The following is a 16,209-nucleotide window of genomic DNA, read 5'->3' as shown; positions in this document are numbered from 1 at the left end:
ATCTTGTGTGACCATTCCCATCTTTGGCCTTATGATGGAGGTAAGGTCATTGATGAAGCAGATTGTTGGACTGAGGATACTATACTGAGGAACTCCTGCAGAGTGGTTTCTGAGTTGAGATGACTGATCACCAACAACCACAATCATCTTCCTTTGTGCCTGGAACAACTCTAACCAGTGGCAATATTTTCCTGATTCCCACTGACGCCATTGTCAGTAAAGGGCAGTCACTCTTACCTCACCTCACGTCACCATCAACTGTTTTGTGCACGTTTGAGCTAAGCCTGTGATGAGATCCAGAACTGAGTAGCCCTTGTGGAACACAAACTGAGTGACAGTGACCAGGTTATTGCTAAGCAAGTGCTACCTGGTAATACTGTTGATGACACCTCTGATCATTTTACTTCTGAATGCAATTAGACTGATAGGGTGGTATTGGTTGGGTTGGGTTTGCCTTGCCCTGCTTTGCACGTACAGTGCCTACAGAGGCAGTTTTCCACATTGTTGGGTAGATGCCATTGTTGTAACTGTAGTGGGGTGGATTTATGTGGATGACATGGGAGAAGCCAAATAGCTCTAAAACCTAGCAAAACCAGGAAGGAGCACAATGAGGTACTACTGAAATGTAATGGCAGTAACTCACCAAGGTTCCACTGTCAACAAATCATCCAATCCCATGATCACTACTATCTAAAAAGTCAAGGGCAGCAGGTTCATGAGAATACTGCAACCTGAAAGTTCCCTTCCAAGCCATACTCCATTCTGATTTGAAACTATATTGTCACTCCTTCAATATAAAATTCTGGAATTCACATCCTAATGTCACCCTGGGTGAACCTACATCCCAAAGATTGCAACAGTTTAAGAATATGGTCCATCATCATCTTCTCAAAGGTAACAAGGGAAAGGAAATAAATACTTATTAACGGGTGACACCCATGTCCCATGAATGAATAAAAACAGTCAAGCGTGGATCCATTTTGATCCTAGGAGTTAGCCAAATTGATAGCTTAGTTCAGGGGGAATATCTAGTGTCAGGACACTGCAGCCAAACCTTCAGGGAAAGTCTCAGTGATCAGGAGTTGGGAGGTGGTGGGTGGGAAAATTAGGTCAGAGAGTAGCTGAGGCAGAGCGTAAATTGAGAATACAAGGTGAGGGGAGGTCGTGGGGACAACTGTTCATGTGTACATAAGATAAGAGAGTCCATACTCAACAGTGGAAAGCTGAAGCTGTTCTTGAGTGGCTGGGGAAGCACTTAGTTCACTTGCAAGCAAGAAATTCTGGAAGAAGCACTGTTTCTTTAGCTGACAATTTACATTCCTCTCTGACTGGGAAACCCTGGCAATAATAAATGAAGCTCCCAACTGGACTAACAGAGCTCTTTTTTGAATGTACAAATAATGTGTCTCAGCTCTCTGCAGTAAGATGTAGATACCACAATGTCTACCAATGTAAAAATGACAATGGACATGAACACACTGGGTTGGTCTTGTGATTCACTTATTTAACTGGTTTACTCTCATCTTCAGTGTTGTTGTGGCATTATTGAGAGGTGTTTAATGACTTCATCTCAATTTCACCAACAATTATCACTTTGCAGCAGAAAATATCTCATTCTACTTAACTGCTATGTAAGAATTTCATTTCCAAAACTTTCTGCAATTTTTCCTTATTATCTTTAATTTAAGACTTATCGTTTACCCGCTTAAATAAAGTAACTCTGTTTAACTTATCATAATATATCACAATTTTAAAGATATGTATTGGATTAACCTTTACCATTCTCAGAACAACTGCAAGGCCACAACTTTTCAACTGTCTTCATAACTAACATCTTATCTCTGATTAATACCTTATCTCCAGTAATAACACTGCAGATTCACATGGTGCCTTGCCATACATCCTTTGTTGGGTGTCCCAAGCTGTATATAATACCCCAAGTGCTTTATAGCTTTGTGTTTAGTGTCAGCCTTAATATGTCAGAAGGTAGAGTGCTTAAGTCAAATCCAGATGCTTTAGTGTATAATCTAAATTGAAAATATGAATCCATAAAGCATGCATGAGAGGAGACTGGTGAAGTCAGTATGAAGCAGTTCAAGATGCAAGTAGCGAATCTGGTATGAAGCAGAATGAGAGGAGAACAGTAAACCAAGTGTGAAGCAGTGCCTGAAAGCAGATTCTAGACCCGAAACATTAACTCTGATTTCTCTCCACAGATGCTGCCAGACCTGCTGAGATTTTCCAGCATCTGCAGTTCTTTCAGTTTTTCATTCCGTATAAAGCAGTGTGAGAATGAAGCAGTGAACTCCGCCTGAGCAGAGCAGGGAATCCAGTATTAAGCAGTGCGAGAAAGGAGCAATGAACTCAGTACAAAACAATGTGAGAGGAGAGCAGTGAACTCAGTATAAAGTAGTATGAGAAAGGAGCAGTGAATCCAATATAAAGCAGTGTGAGAGAACAGCAGTGAATTAGTATAAAGCAGTGCAATGGGAGATCAGTGAACCTGGTACAAAGTAGTACAAACCCGATATGAAGCAGTGGTGAGAGGAGACCAGTGAACTCAGCATGAAGCAGTGTGAAAAAGGAGCAGTGAACCCAGTACAAAGTAGTGCAAAACAGTGGTGAACTGGTTTGAAGCTGTGGGGGAAGAAAGCAGTGAAATCACTACAAAACAGAGCAAAAGGTGAGCACTGAATCTAGTTTGAAGCAATATGAGTAAAGCAGCACCTGAGAAGAGGAGTGAACCTGGCATAAAGCTGCATGAGAATGAGGTGATTAAGGGAAAAGGAGGGGAAGGGAAAGAACTGCTTTGCTGCTTCTGCTTTTTCTAACTTGTTCTGCCTCACTTGTTGGTTCTTACTTGGCTACAGGTGAAGAAGCTAGTTCTTGGGCAAGTATCTAGTAAGTCATTAAGGTTTATTCAATTCTGACGGTTCAGCATAGTATAGCAACCACTATTAAGGTTAGTAAAGTAGATACAAACATACTTGATTCAATTATAAATTTTTGTACTTAATTCATTGGAACACACTAAACATGGCAAGATGGGCAATATATTACAACTGCAGCATGTGGGAGTTTTCTGAATGCCAGTTTTAATCAAAGTAAACATGTCTGCAGTATACTTTTCAAGTTTGAGCAAACTTGGCTCAGAGTTTGAGCTGCAGACTTATCCATAGATATTGCAACAGATCAGGAAGGACAAAATATATCGGAATCACATCTCTTAGGACTTAGTCACCTGATTTCATCAGTGTTCAGGCACAGGAGAGTGCGGCTGTAAGTGAAACAGGTAGGGGACCCAGAGGAAACTATGAAATGGTCTAACATCCTCTTTCAGCTTGTCTGAATGAGAGTGAGGGCTGCAGCATGGATGAGCAAACTGGCTACTGCACCATGGTACAAGAAGCCATTCAACTTGGGGAGTAAAATGGAATGTATGATAGTCGGAGAAGTGAGGGGAAGTGACACTTTTTGCTCTAACTAAGAGCATGAATCCAGATGGTTGCATTACCTCCATATTCCAGGTTCAGGATATTTCTCAGGGCTGGAGAGGAACTTACAGAGGAAGGGGTGTGCTCAGTTTGTTGTGGTCTATGTAGATACCAATGACACAGTAGAATATAGGAGTAGATGCTTGGTATCAAATTAAGAAGCAGATCTTCAAGGTTATAATTTCTGGATTATAACCTGAGCCACAGGCAAATTGGAATAGAGAATATACGGTTAGGGAGATAAGTAAGTGATTCGAGGACTGGTGTAAGAATGGGTTCCAGCGCAAAAGGGCAGTAGCACCAATACTGCAGAAAGTAGCACCTGAACTGATGGGATGGCCTCCGCCTGAACCACATTTCTAATCTGTATTTCATTCTTCACATGTTATGTCAGGTTTTAGGTACCACCATCATTCTACTTAGCAGTTAGCCCTCCTGGTTTATCAGGAGTGTGTAGCCCAAGGTTATCAGAATTTGCTTTTTTCCAGTATAATTTCAAAAATATTTTTCAGACTTTACTGTGAAAAAGCAAAAAGATATGCAGGAAATTAATCAAGAGTGGGAGAAGTGCAGGTAAGGCAGTTGAATATAGCAGCACTTCAACAGGAAATCCCAGTTGTTTATTTCCTAATGCTTTCAAGCCCAATTATGACTCCTTGATTTAAGCTTTTAGTAAAATCAAAGCCATAAAAGTTGCATTTCAACACTAATTTGGTTAGTGTATTACTTTGGCATGAAAAGGCTAATAAATTTGATTTAGATAAAAGTATAACATACAGCAAAATTTCTTTTAACCAGCATCTTTTGAATTGACTTTCAATAAACAGGCAAAAATTATATATCTGAAATACTGGAAGTTCACTGTATTATCGCAAACTCTGTGACATCCAAGTAGTCAGCTGAGGATGTAAGTGGGAAGGCTGTCTGCTGGTAAGTTTATTTTAGGCATTGTGAATGATTATGATGTGATAGGCATCACAGAGACATGGCTGTAGAGGGTTCTGGAGTGACAGTTAAACATTCCTGATGAAGGGCTCTGGCCCGAAACGTCGAATTTCCTGTTCCTTGGATGCTGCCTAACCTGCTGTGCTTTAACCAGCAACACATTTTCAGCTGTGATCTCCAGCATCTGCAGACCTCATTTTTACTCGAAGATTTTAACCTACTGCGAATCCTCTTGCAAGGATGCCTTCCTTGGAGAAGCTCTCTTCCTCCCCCCCATTCCTGATGAAGGGCTCTGGCCCGAAACGTCGAATTTCCTGTTCCTTGGATGCTGCCTAACCTGCTGTGCTTTAACCAGCAACACATTTTCAGCTCTGACAGTTAAACATCCAAGGATTTACAACTTATCGAAAAGACAGGGAGGTAGGCAGAGGGGGCAGGGTTGCCTTGTTAGTTAAGAATGAAATTAAATCTATGGCACTGAATGACATAGGGTCAGATGTGGAGCCTGTGTGGATGGAGTTGAGGAATGACAAAGGCAAAAAAACCATAATGGAAGTTATGTCCAGACCTCCCAGCAGTGGTCAGGATCAGGGGTGCAAGATGTACCAGGAAAGAGATAGGGCATGTCAGAAAGGCAAGGTCACAGTGATCATGGGAAGACTTAAATATGCAAATGGACTGGGTGAACCAATGTTGTTGGTGGATCCAAAGAAAGGGAATTCATGAAATGCTTACAGGACGGCTTTTTGGAACAGCTTGTGATGGAGCCCACAAGGGAGCAGGCTATTCTGGACTTAGTGCTATGTAATGAGTCAGACTTTATAAAAAATCTTAAAGTAAGGGAACACTTAAGAGGCAGCGATCATGATATGGCAGAGTTCAGTCTGCAGCTTGAAATAGAGAAGGCAAAATCGGATGAAATGGTGTTGGTTAAATAAAGGTAATTACAGGGCCATGAGAGAGGAACTGACGAAATTGACTGGAAGCAGAGCCTAATGGGGAAGACAGTAGAGCAACAATGGCAGGAGTTTCTGGGTGTAATTGAGGACACAGTACAGAGGTTCATTCCAAAGAAAAGAATTATCTGGGGGGAAGGGGGAATTAGACAGCCATGGTTGTCAAAGGAAGTCAGGAAATGTACCATAGAAAAAGAGAGAGCCTATAAATTCGCCAAGAGCACTAGGAAATCAGAAGATTAGGAATACTACAAAACAAACAGAGGATAACAAAGAGAGAAATAAGGAAGGAGAGGATCAAATATGAAGGGTAAGCTAGCCAGTAATATTAGAAATGATAGCAAAAGTTTCTTTCGATACATAAGAAACAAACAGGCAAAAGTAGAAACTGGGCTGCTCCAAATTGATGCAGGAAGGCTAGCAATGGGAGATAAGGAAATAGTTGAAGAACTTAATAAGTACTTTGTGTCAGTCTACACAGTGGAAGACAAGAGTAATATCCAACAATTAAGGAGAGTTGAGGGGCAGAGTATGGTAGCCAGTACAAAAGAGAAAGTGTTAGAAAAGCTAATAGGTCTAAAAATTGAAAAACTCTCCTGGCCCAGATGGGCTACATCCTAGGTTCTGAGGAAGGTGGCGGAGGAAATGGTTTAGGCCTTGGTTGTGATCTTTCAAAAATCACTGGAGTCAGGGAAAGTCCCAGATAATCAGAAAATCGCTGTTATAACCCCCTTGTTCAAGAAAGGATCAAGACAAAAGATGGAAATTTATAGGCCGATTAGCCTAACCACAGTTGCAGGTAAAATTCTAGAATCCATCATTATGGATGAGATTTCTAAATTCTTGGAAGTGCATGGTCGAATTAGAACAAGTCAGCATGGATTTAGTGAGGGGAGGTCGTGCCTGACAAATCTGTTAGAATTTTCTGAAGAGGTAACAAGTAGGTTAGACCAGGGAAACCCAGTGGATGTTATCTATCTAGACTTCCAAAAGGCTGCTGAGTAAGGTGTTGGCCCATGGTGTTCGAGGTGAGCTCCTGGCATGAATTGAGGATTGGCTGTCTGACAGAAGACAGAGAGTTGGGATAAAAGGTTATTTTTCAGAATGGCAGCTAGTGACAAGTGGTGTCCCGCAGGGTTCGGTGCTGGGGCTGCAGCTGTTCACTTTATATATTAATGATGTAGATGAAGGGACTGGTGGCATTCTGGCGTAGTTCACCGATGATATGAAGTTAGGTGAACAGGCAAGTAGTGGGGAGGCTGCAGAAAGATTTAGATAGTTTAGGAGAGTGGTCCAGGAAATGGTTGATGGAATTCAATATAAGCAAATGGGAGGTCTTGCGCTTTGGAAAAAAGAATGGAAAACAGGCATGGACCATTTTCTGAATGGTGAGAAAATTCATAAAGCCAAAGTATAAAGGGATCTGGGAGTGCTAGTCCAGAATTCTCTAAAGGTAGACTTGCAGATTAAGTCCATGGTTAAGAAAACAAATGTAATGTTGTCACTTATCTCAAGAGGGTTGAAACATAAAAGCAGTGATGTATTACTGAGACTTTATAAAGCTCTAGTTAGGCCCCATTTAGAATACTGTGTCTAATTTTGGGCCCCACAACTCAGGAAGGACATACTGGCACTGGAGCGTGTCCAGCGGAGATTCACACAGATGGTCCCTGGAATGGTCAGCCTAACATACGATGGACAGCTGAGAATCCTGGGATTGTATTCATTAGGGTTTAGAAGGTTGAGGGGTGATCTAATTGAAATTTACAAGATAATGCATGGCTTAGAAAGGGTGGAAACTGAGAATTTGTTTCCGCTAGGCAGGGAGACTAGGATCCATGGGCACATCCTTAGACTTAGAAGGGGTCACTTTAGAATGGAAATGAGAGACATTTCTTCAGCCAGAGAGTGTGGGCCTGTGGACTTCATTGCCACAGAGAGTGCAATGGAGGCCGGGTAATTAAATGTCTTCAAGGCAGAGTTTGATAAATTCTTGATCTTGCAAAGAATTAATGGCGACGGGGAGAGAGGGGGTAAGTGGAGTTGAAATGCCCATCAGCCATGATTGAATGGCGGAGTGGACTCGATGGGCCAAATGGCCTTACTTCGACTCCTACGTCTTATGGTCAAAGTTGTGTTACTAAGTGATTTATGTTGTAAGTAAGTATAACAGTGATGTGTTTACTTCCGTATTACATTTCTATTACTTAGCATGCATTTTTACACTGATTATGTGGACCTCTTGATCAACCGGAATAGTTGATTAAATAGTATATACTTCTGATCCCACAGGTGACTGTTAATAAAAGTCTGCTTATAATTTACAATGGTTTGTGCAGTTGTAACTGGAAATGATATAAAAATTTGATTTCCTATCAGGCTTAAAATTTACAAACTTATTTTAACAGGTGAAAAAAATTTAATGTGGAACTTGACATAAAATTAATTAAAGAACACTAGGCATAAAAGCTAATCAGTAAGACTTACATTGTTTCCCTTCTGTTGCAGCAGCTTCAAATTTTCTTTACAATTTTCGAGTTCTTCTGTGATGGACTCATTCTCTCTCTGAGTCTTGTCAAGCTTTTCCTTCAACTCCAGATACATAGTCTGATTTGCCTCATACTAGAACATATATCAAATATAGGGAGGATGTTGTAGATACTATGCTTATACTGAACATGTGTAGCAAGTACTTGTTTAGAGTTTTAAATTCAATGATTTAATCAGAATGTTTCAGTTTGTGTCTAATCCTTTGATAATCTATTAATTTCATATGATATTAACTGTAGTCTTTGCATGCTCTATACAAATGCGGTTATACTTTTGAACAAACTATTTAATATTATTTTTCTTTCCAATGTTTTCCCTCTGGCATTCCCACATTACTCTGCTCCTGAATGCAATGACTTATGCAGAGGATCTTGATCTGTGTGGCTCAGTGCCAGATATGCTGTACATACCACAGTCAAACAACCTAACACTACTTACAATTAAGGGTAACACAAGAAGAAAGATCAATTGGAAAAGGTGTAGGAAGACAACTATTACTTGATACTTCAGCATGAATAGCCAGCTTCAAAGTAACTTCCAGGAAGAACAAATAGCTTGAACTTGCTCTTCAATCAAATGAATTTAGTCAAAGAATCTCCTTCTTTCAAAAGGCTAATGTTTCTTATCAAGTTATAAATTCAGGTAAGTTTGCTGTTCTGAGCTTACATTAAGCATCACAATTGGTTCAGGTGTTTTAAGTACAGAATTAATCTCTCCAATAAGTACATTTTAAAAAAAATCAAACTTTCACTTTTGTCAGCATGGGGAAAGAACAGGAAGAGATATTCTTGGTTTCAGTGAGAGCTGCTTATGATCTTTCCAAATGATCTCAATGACATTTTCACTTGTGAGGTAATGAATGGCTTTGTTTTGTGTGCACTGACTGTAGTAGAGCAGTACAACATTTTCCCACTACCCAGCCAATACAAGTTAACCTCAGTTTGAGTTTTTAAAAAAATTATTCATGTGTCACTGATGTGGGATGACAGGGTGTCACTGGCTGGTCCAACATTTATTGCCCATCTCTAATTGGCCAGAGCGCAGTTCAGAGTCAACCATATTGCTGTGGGTCTGGAGTCACATGTAGGCTGGAACAGATAAGGATAGTAGATTTCCTTCCCTCAAGGACATTAGTGAAACAGATGGGTTTTACTCAACAATCGGCAATGGCTTCACGATCATCATTAGATTCTTATTCCACCATCTGCCATGGCAGGATTTTGACCCAAGTCCCCAGAACATTACCTGAGGGAAAAACCGAGGACTTCAGCAAGAAAAGCACAGCAGGTGAGGCAGCATCGGAGGAGCAGGAGGGTAGATGCTTCGGGCATAAGCCCTTCATCAGGAATATCCTTCAAGCTTATGCCCGAAATGTCAACTCTCATGCTCCTTAAATGTAGCCTGACCTGCTGTGCTTTTCTAGCGCCACCCTTTTCGACTCTAGATTAACAGCCTAGTGATAATTATCACTAGGCCATTGTATACCCATAACATAGGCATACAGTACAGTCTCCCTCTACTTCTTTAATGAGATGACTGTACTCGTGGAGTACCAACCTACTGGAAGCTTCTCATAGCAGAAATGGTGCAATACAGCACAGAAAATGCTCCGGAATGACTTAACACATGACTTAGCGGCATGGTGGCACAGTGGTTAGCACTGCTGCCTCACAGCGCCAGGGACCTGGGTTCAATTCCCGCCTCAGGCGACTGTCTGTGTGGAGTTTGCACGTTCTCCCCGTGACTGCGTGGGTTTTCTCCGGGTGCTCCGGTTTCCTCCCACAGTCCAAAGATGTGTGGGTCAGGTGAATTGGCCATGTTAAATTGCCCATAGTGTTAGGTTAGGGGTATGGGTGGATTGCGCTTCGGCGGGTCGGTGTGGACTTGTTGGGCCGAAGGGCCTGTTTCCACACTGTAAGTAATCTAAACATCATTCCCTTCCTTCAACACCCCCCCCCCCCCCACCCCCCCAGGTTAAAGATAGATAAATCTAATCCACTGCACTACTCCTTCGAAGACAACATTAAATTCTTTTAATTTCTTAGCTTGCTTCATGAATTTGATTTTATCAGGAGCAGTAGCTTTTATCTACCATACTGAATAACTATCACTTTAAATGCCTAATTTTGAAATTCAGGAGATACAAGTCAAATTTATTTTATCAGTCATTAAAATTAATAATTTAAACCTTGGTACCATTTGGTAATCTAGCCCTTTTTTTTTAAACTGAGGCTGAAATGATTAATTTTCATGGCAGGTAAAATAAATTTAGCTTGTTTTCCAGGGCTTCTAATACTTTCCTGACATTCAGTGTCCTTCTTGATCCAAACTGGATGATGTCATGTATGCCCACACTTAACTCCATCTGCTATAGCTGTGCCCACTTCCTATATCTACCTATACTGCTTAGTAATTTAATACTCACATATAATTTATTATGCCTTCTGACATACTGTTAGTTGAAAACTGGTTAAAACAACTTGCATTTATTTGTCTGTCTGAGTCACCAATATATACAGTGTGTGGTGAAAAACAGAGACCTGTGTTCCCAGGTGAATACCACTAGTCACATCCTACCAATTACAGAGCAAATTCTCTATCGCCTATCACCTACTTAAATCAATTCCAATCTCAAGTCTAAAAGTAATTTCATCAGATTTCAAAGTTTGCTATTTAACTTGTGTGAAACCTTATCAACTGTCTTTAGAAACTCATTTTATCCAAAATTTCAGTAAGTCAAGTCAGACATCATCTACCTTCATAAATCCATTCAAATACACATCGATGTGAATATTTGTCCAAGTGGTCAGTTGTTGTCTCTACTGATAGATTCCAGTAACTTCTCCACAACTCATTTTAAACTGGTAATTATCAATTTATTTACTCCCTTTCAATTTTCAGGTTTGCAATTTTCAATCCAAAGGCACAATTGCTAAAGCTGGACACTTTGCAAAGAATTAGACAAATGCATCTACTATTTTTTCACTTTATTTAACACCCTGAAAGGAAATAATCAGGTCCTTGAGATTTGCTGACCTTAAGCTCCATAGTGCAGAAAAACAATCACTTTTTTGTAAAGCATTTAACATTCTAATGTAGGTTATCCCACCAACGGTCCAACCTAATTTACTGTGCTCAGTTTATTTCCCAACTTGTTGAGGTTCTTCTTAGTTAACAAACCAATCTGTGACTTTCCCCTCTTCATTTGAACCTATGACAGACTCAACCATATGATGGTCACACTGTAAAAAACAATGCTCCCTTACTGTCAGATTGTTGAACGATGATGGCTTGTTCATCATTAAATAAAGTTGATTCTAAAACATATTTGTTCTAGAAAACAAAAGGACTTGTCTTTATTATTCCAGCTGCATTACTTTTCCTAGTCAAAGTAAAAATTAGAATCTCCCACTGTAACTAGATAGATTTTTTATCTTTTGTTATTTTCTAATCTTGCTCAATCTTTCCACTGCAATGGTCATCCTTGTTGAAATGCCTTCTTTTCATAGCAATAATTATTGTGTTTCATCAATACTACGACTTCAACCTTTTCAAATTTCTCCATCCTTTCCAAAGATAGAGTTTGGATTAACCATTCCATAATTGTAATCAGGTCTCTGTTTTAGCATCTACCTTGTTGCCTTTCAGGTAAACTTTAGCTTTTAACTCATGGAATACATTCACTCTCTTTATGGTATGTGCATCTTATTGGGTAACTTTCCTCACTATCCCCATATATTCTGCAGTATGATGCACATTTAATTGAAAAAGAAACCTAGATCACTGCTGTATGAAATTATCAGAATAAACACTTGTGAAGTATGTTATAGTTAATGCAGTTCTTCCATAAGAGGTATATTACCTGTTTCTGAAATTTCTGAGTCTCATTTTCAGCCTGTGCTAGTTGTTCTCTTAGTCCATTTGTCTCTTGTAAGCGTTGCTCCTTCAACAGTCCAACCTGAACTTCTAGCTCTTTCCGAGAAATCTCTAGTCCACTGACATCTTTGTTCAGCTTAACACTCTGTTGCTGAGCACTGTAACAATAATCATAGATTGCTTTTCAAAATTTCCTTCATTCATATCCAGAAGTGAACTATTAAAGTATAATCAACTTAAACCAAAGTTGAAATTAACTTCATCTGTTAAACGACTTTTCAGAACTTAGTTTATAGCAGAGTAGAGAACTGTGTTAATCAAACCTGTGTCAACAGTTTGGTAGAGCAGTTCAAAACTTATCCAACTCACCTGCTTTCTTCCCATATACTTTACATTTTGCTTTAAATACCTATACGATATTCTGTTAAAAGATATAATACTTTGCCACAATGAGTAACTGAGGTAAATTCTAAAGAATCTTATATGTATTTTAACTAAGAGATATACTATACATCAGTTAGTACGATGCCACGATTGTTGTCTTTCTTGGAAACCTGTCCAAAGTAGAGAGTATGACACCTTTTTACCCAAACTCCACTTCAACCAGACCTTTTCCTTCATATACATTAAATTCTCCTGAAGTATCTTCACAGGTGGCTGACTGGAATTTCCACATTAGGAATACATGGTACACAACAATATTCTGTGACAAATTCTTACAGCTTTTGATTGGTAAACTCAATGAACAGACATTTCAAGTTCAAGGCAAGAAACTGACAGGATATTCTAATAAATCAGTACCGTTCCAATACTTCAGAATAAAGAGAGGCAATATACTTCTAAGCTGCTGGCAATGCTGTTGTACAAGTAGCCAATAGACTTTGTATACAGAAATGATTGAGGGTTAATTAGTCCAAGATTATGTTTTTCCTTGCCTTGTTGGGATATATCTCAGATCCCCTAGACATCTTGAGGGATGGGGAGTTGAAACACAATATCCTGACACACAAATGTGTTTTGTTACAAACTTCATTTTTAGCAAATGCTGAATCTGATTTGAGTCAGAGTCATACAGCATAGAAAGAGACCTTTTGGGTCAATTTAACCTTTTGTTTTCCAAACTAAATAATCCCATTTGCCTACGTTTGGCTCACATCCCTCTAAATCTTTTATATTCATGTACCTGTCCAAATGTCTTTTAAATGTTGTAACTATACCTGCTCCTACCACTTCCTATGGCAGTTTATTCCACATTTGAACCATCCTCTGCAAGAAAACATTGCCCCTCGGGTCCCTTCTAAATCTTTCTCCACAAACCTTAAAAATATGACCCTAGTTTTGAACTCCACCACCCTTGAGAAACGATCTTTGCTATTCACCTTATTTATGCCCCTCATCATTTTATAAACCTTTATAAAGTCATGTCTCAAAAGCCGAGGCTCCAGTGAAAAAAAAAGAGTGTCAGCCTATCAACCTCGTCTTATGACTTAAACCCTCCAGTCCTGGCAACATCCTGGTAATTCTTTTCTGAACTCTCTTTAATAACATCCTTCCTATAACAGGGCCACCAGAACTGTACATAGTACTTCCAAAGTGGCCTCACCAACATCCTCAACATGACATCCCAACTCCTGTACTCAATGGTCTGAGCAATGAAGGCAATTGTGTTAAACACCTTCTTAACCACTGGTCTACCCAGTGATGCAACTATGTACCTGAACCCCTAGCTAAGGATGTGCTGACTGCATCATTTGAATAGAGATGTAAGTGGGAAATAATGTCAGTATTTTGGCAAGTTAAGAGACGTATCTTTAAAATGAACACAGGTCAGAAATAGAGACACCAGAAATAAAAACATGAAAAATAAATAAGCAGCAATTGCTGGAACTTGCCTTCGGAGCTCTTCCTCAAACCACAGTAGCTTTTCTGTCAGAATAACTTTTTCTTGTAAAAGAAAATCATAATCATTCTGTAGCCCATTGCTCTGCTTTTGTAATTCATCCAGTTTACCTATCAGTAACAACATTTAAAAGATTACAATAGGGTGGCTGTACCACAATATTCAATAAAACATCTACAACAAAACAGAATCTGCATTTTTCCACATTTCAATTTTATGATAATAATAATAAATATATTGATCAAGATGGTCCTGAATTACCATATATACTCGAGTAATAGTCAATTTTTTTTGACTACTTTTTAAGGTTAAATTTATGGGGTTGACTATTATATGGATATTAATTTTGAGGGGCTGAAATTCATGCCCATCAAAATTTATACCGTATCTTTAGCAGAAGCCCAAATGATCTCTAAATGAATAAAAAAAAACAAATTATGGTAATTCTGAAAATCTGGAACGGAACAACCAGTAGACTGGAAGACAGGGAGTGGAGCAGAATAACCGGCAGACTGGAAAGCTACAGCAGGACGTGATGGCCTGCACACTGGCTCCTAAATGTTGATCTGCTATCTGCAAAGAACTAGCGTCAACTTTTACATGAGATCGACTATAACTCAAGTATATACAGTAGAAGCAATTGCTACATCAGATTTGGAAAATAAAAGAAATTTTGCAGTTATAAAAGTGCACGAAAATTTGTGTTGCTGAATTTGCCTTACCAGTCGCTAAATTTGAAGTTAGTTTACAAACAGTTTTTGCTTGTGCAAGAGTCTTATATTAATGCCTGTTCTTTCTTCTCATAACTCATTTTTCTCTTTGATACTCATGACTCAAGCGATTCTACATTTGTAAAATAAAGTCAATATTGCCTGTGGTAGTATCATCTTTGTAAAACAAACACTTCAGCTGCTGAATAAGTGAACTTTCCATCAGTATCTTAATACATTGGTGTGCTTTTCTTTGCCGATCAATTACTAATATTTCAGAAGGAAAAAAAGAGGGGGCCTCTGAACTACTCTTTCTTCACTTCAGAATTACGTCTGGACCAGTAGATAATTTAAATTAATTTGTGAACTGAATATCAGGATTAACAAAGTGATTAAATTTAAAACAAAATACATTAAAAAAAGACTTGTATGTGCAAGTTAGCCAATTGTAAGTACATGCCTCCAATTTAACAGGATGTTCTCTGGAAGTGATATCATGGCTTATTGGTAAAGGGAGTCAAAACAAAATATAAACACTGAAAATGTTAAGGCCTTGTGGGACAAGGTCCAGTTACTGGAAAATAAATTGATAACACATAAGCTGTCTACTGCGTTATTCATTGAAGTATTTGTCACATGGGGAAAAGAAAACTTGTTATTCCCCGAAAACAAAACACATCTTTTATTAAACAATTAAGATTTCAAATAAGATTTATAAAATTCTATTATACTTCAACAGAAAACAAAATGAAAAATGATCTAAAATGAACATTCTCATTGCATAAGCATTTTGGCAAGAATCTGATGATGTAAATTTTCTCACACACATTCTCATGTGCCTGATGATTCAGACTATGACTGTTGGTCAGATTCCCACCCATCCTGTAACGCCTATTGAATGACATGCAACCAATGAAAGTCCCACTTAAATCTACAGTTGTGCCAATTCTGATGAAACATAAAATGGTAAAACTGCAATAGAAGAAACTCTGGGTCAATTACTAATTCACTGAAGACATAGAGATGATAGATTTTAATTCTCAAAGTCAAATTTCTTTTTGGGAAGTGGAAGTTAGCACTATCATACAGTCATACATTTTAGTGCTTTTTAACAAGATAATTTATCCCCTATTTTGTAAGCTATTTCAAATGATTAAGGATAGGATGAATAAATACTTTACATATTGTCAAGACTTCTGCCCATTTGGTTATGCATAACATTTTTCTTAATCCTTCTCAAAGTGCCATAATGACAATTGCAGGGCCAAAGTACATCTCTACTAGATTAGTTGATGCGTCATAGTGCTCTTCTTAACTTCAGATAAACTGGACAACAGTCCCGTGTGTGTTTTATTCAGAGGCCCAGCAGATTTTACTGGCAGGACTTTCTGTGAATGCTGCCAGTCAACTGGTCATCCATTCTGGTTGAAAATGTCACTTGGCCAACGGGTAACACATTGTCTGCATTTTTATGCCACTAATTAATCACAAAGCTCAACTCAAGCATGGATCACAGGTCAATGGCATGAGTACAACAATGTCATAGCACTGACCTTTGCCTCTTTACACACAAATTGTGTAATACAAAGCAGAGCATTTTCCCAAGTGACAATAACATTTTAGTTCTCATCCAAACTTGTTAAAGTTTAGTACTTTGCCGTTTTGTGATCATAATGTTGTGACTGCAAAAAATATAATTACCAATTGTGCCAATAGTCCTGTAAAGAATATAAACTTTTATAGTTGATGGAAATACGTTATGTTTATGTTAAGCAGAT

The 16,209-nt window shown here is 38.7% G+C and overlaps 1 protein-coding gene across 21 annotated transcripts in view; it reads right to left on the bottom strand.

The window, feature by feature from the left end:
* slmapa (sarcolemma associated protein a) overlaps positions 1-16,209 on the bottom strand; it is a 243,910-nt gene that overhangs the window by 4,446 nt on the left and 223,255 nt on the right. For all 21 annotated transcript variants that reach the window (XM_060835610.1, XM_060835609.1, XM_060835611.1 and 18 more), the window contains 3 exons: positions 13,714-13,831; positions 11,808-11,979; positions 7,883-8,017 (listed from right to left, as the gene is read on the bottom strand). In XM_060835610.1, the coding sequence (XP_060691593.1) occupies positions 7,883-8,017; positions 11,808-11,979; positions 13,714-13,831 (425 nt within the window). The remainder of the gene's footprint in view (positions 1-7,882; positions 8,018-11,807; positions 11,980-13,713; positions 13,832-16,209) is intronic.

This window comes from Hemiscyllium ocellatum, chromosome 14, assembly GCF_020745735.1.
Source record: "Hemiscyllium ocellatum isolate sHemOce1 chromosome 14, sHemOce1.pat.X.cur, whole genome shotgun sequence".
Taxonomy (NCBI): Eukaryota; Metazoa; Chordata; class Chondrichthyes; order Orectolobiformes; family Hemiscylliidae; genus Hemiscyllium; species Hemiscyllium ocellatum.
This window is presented reverse-complemented; position numbering and strand designations above follow the sequence as displayed.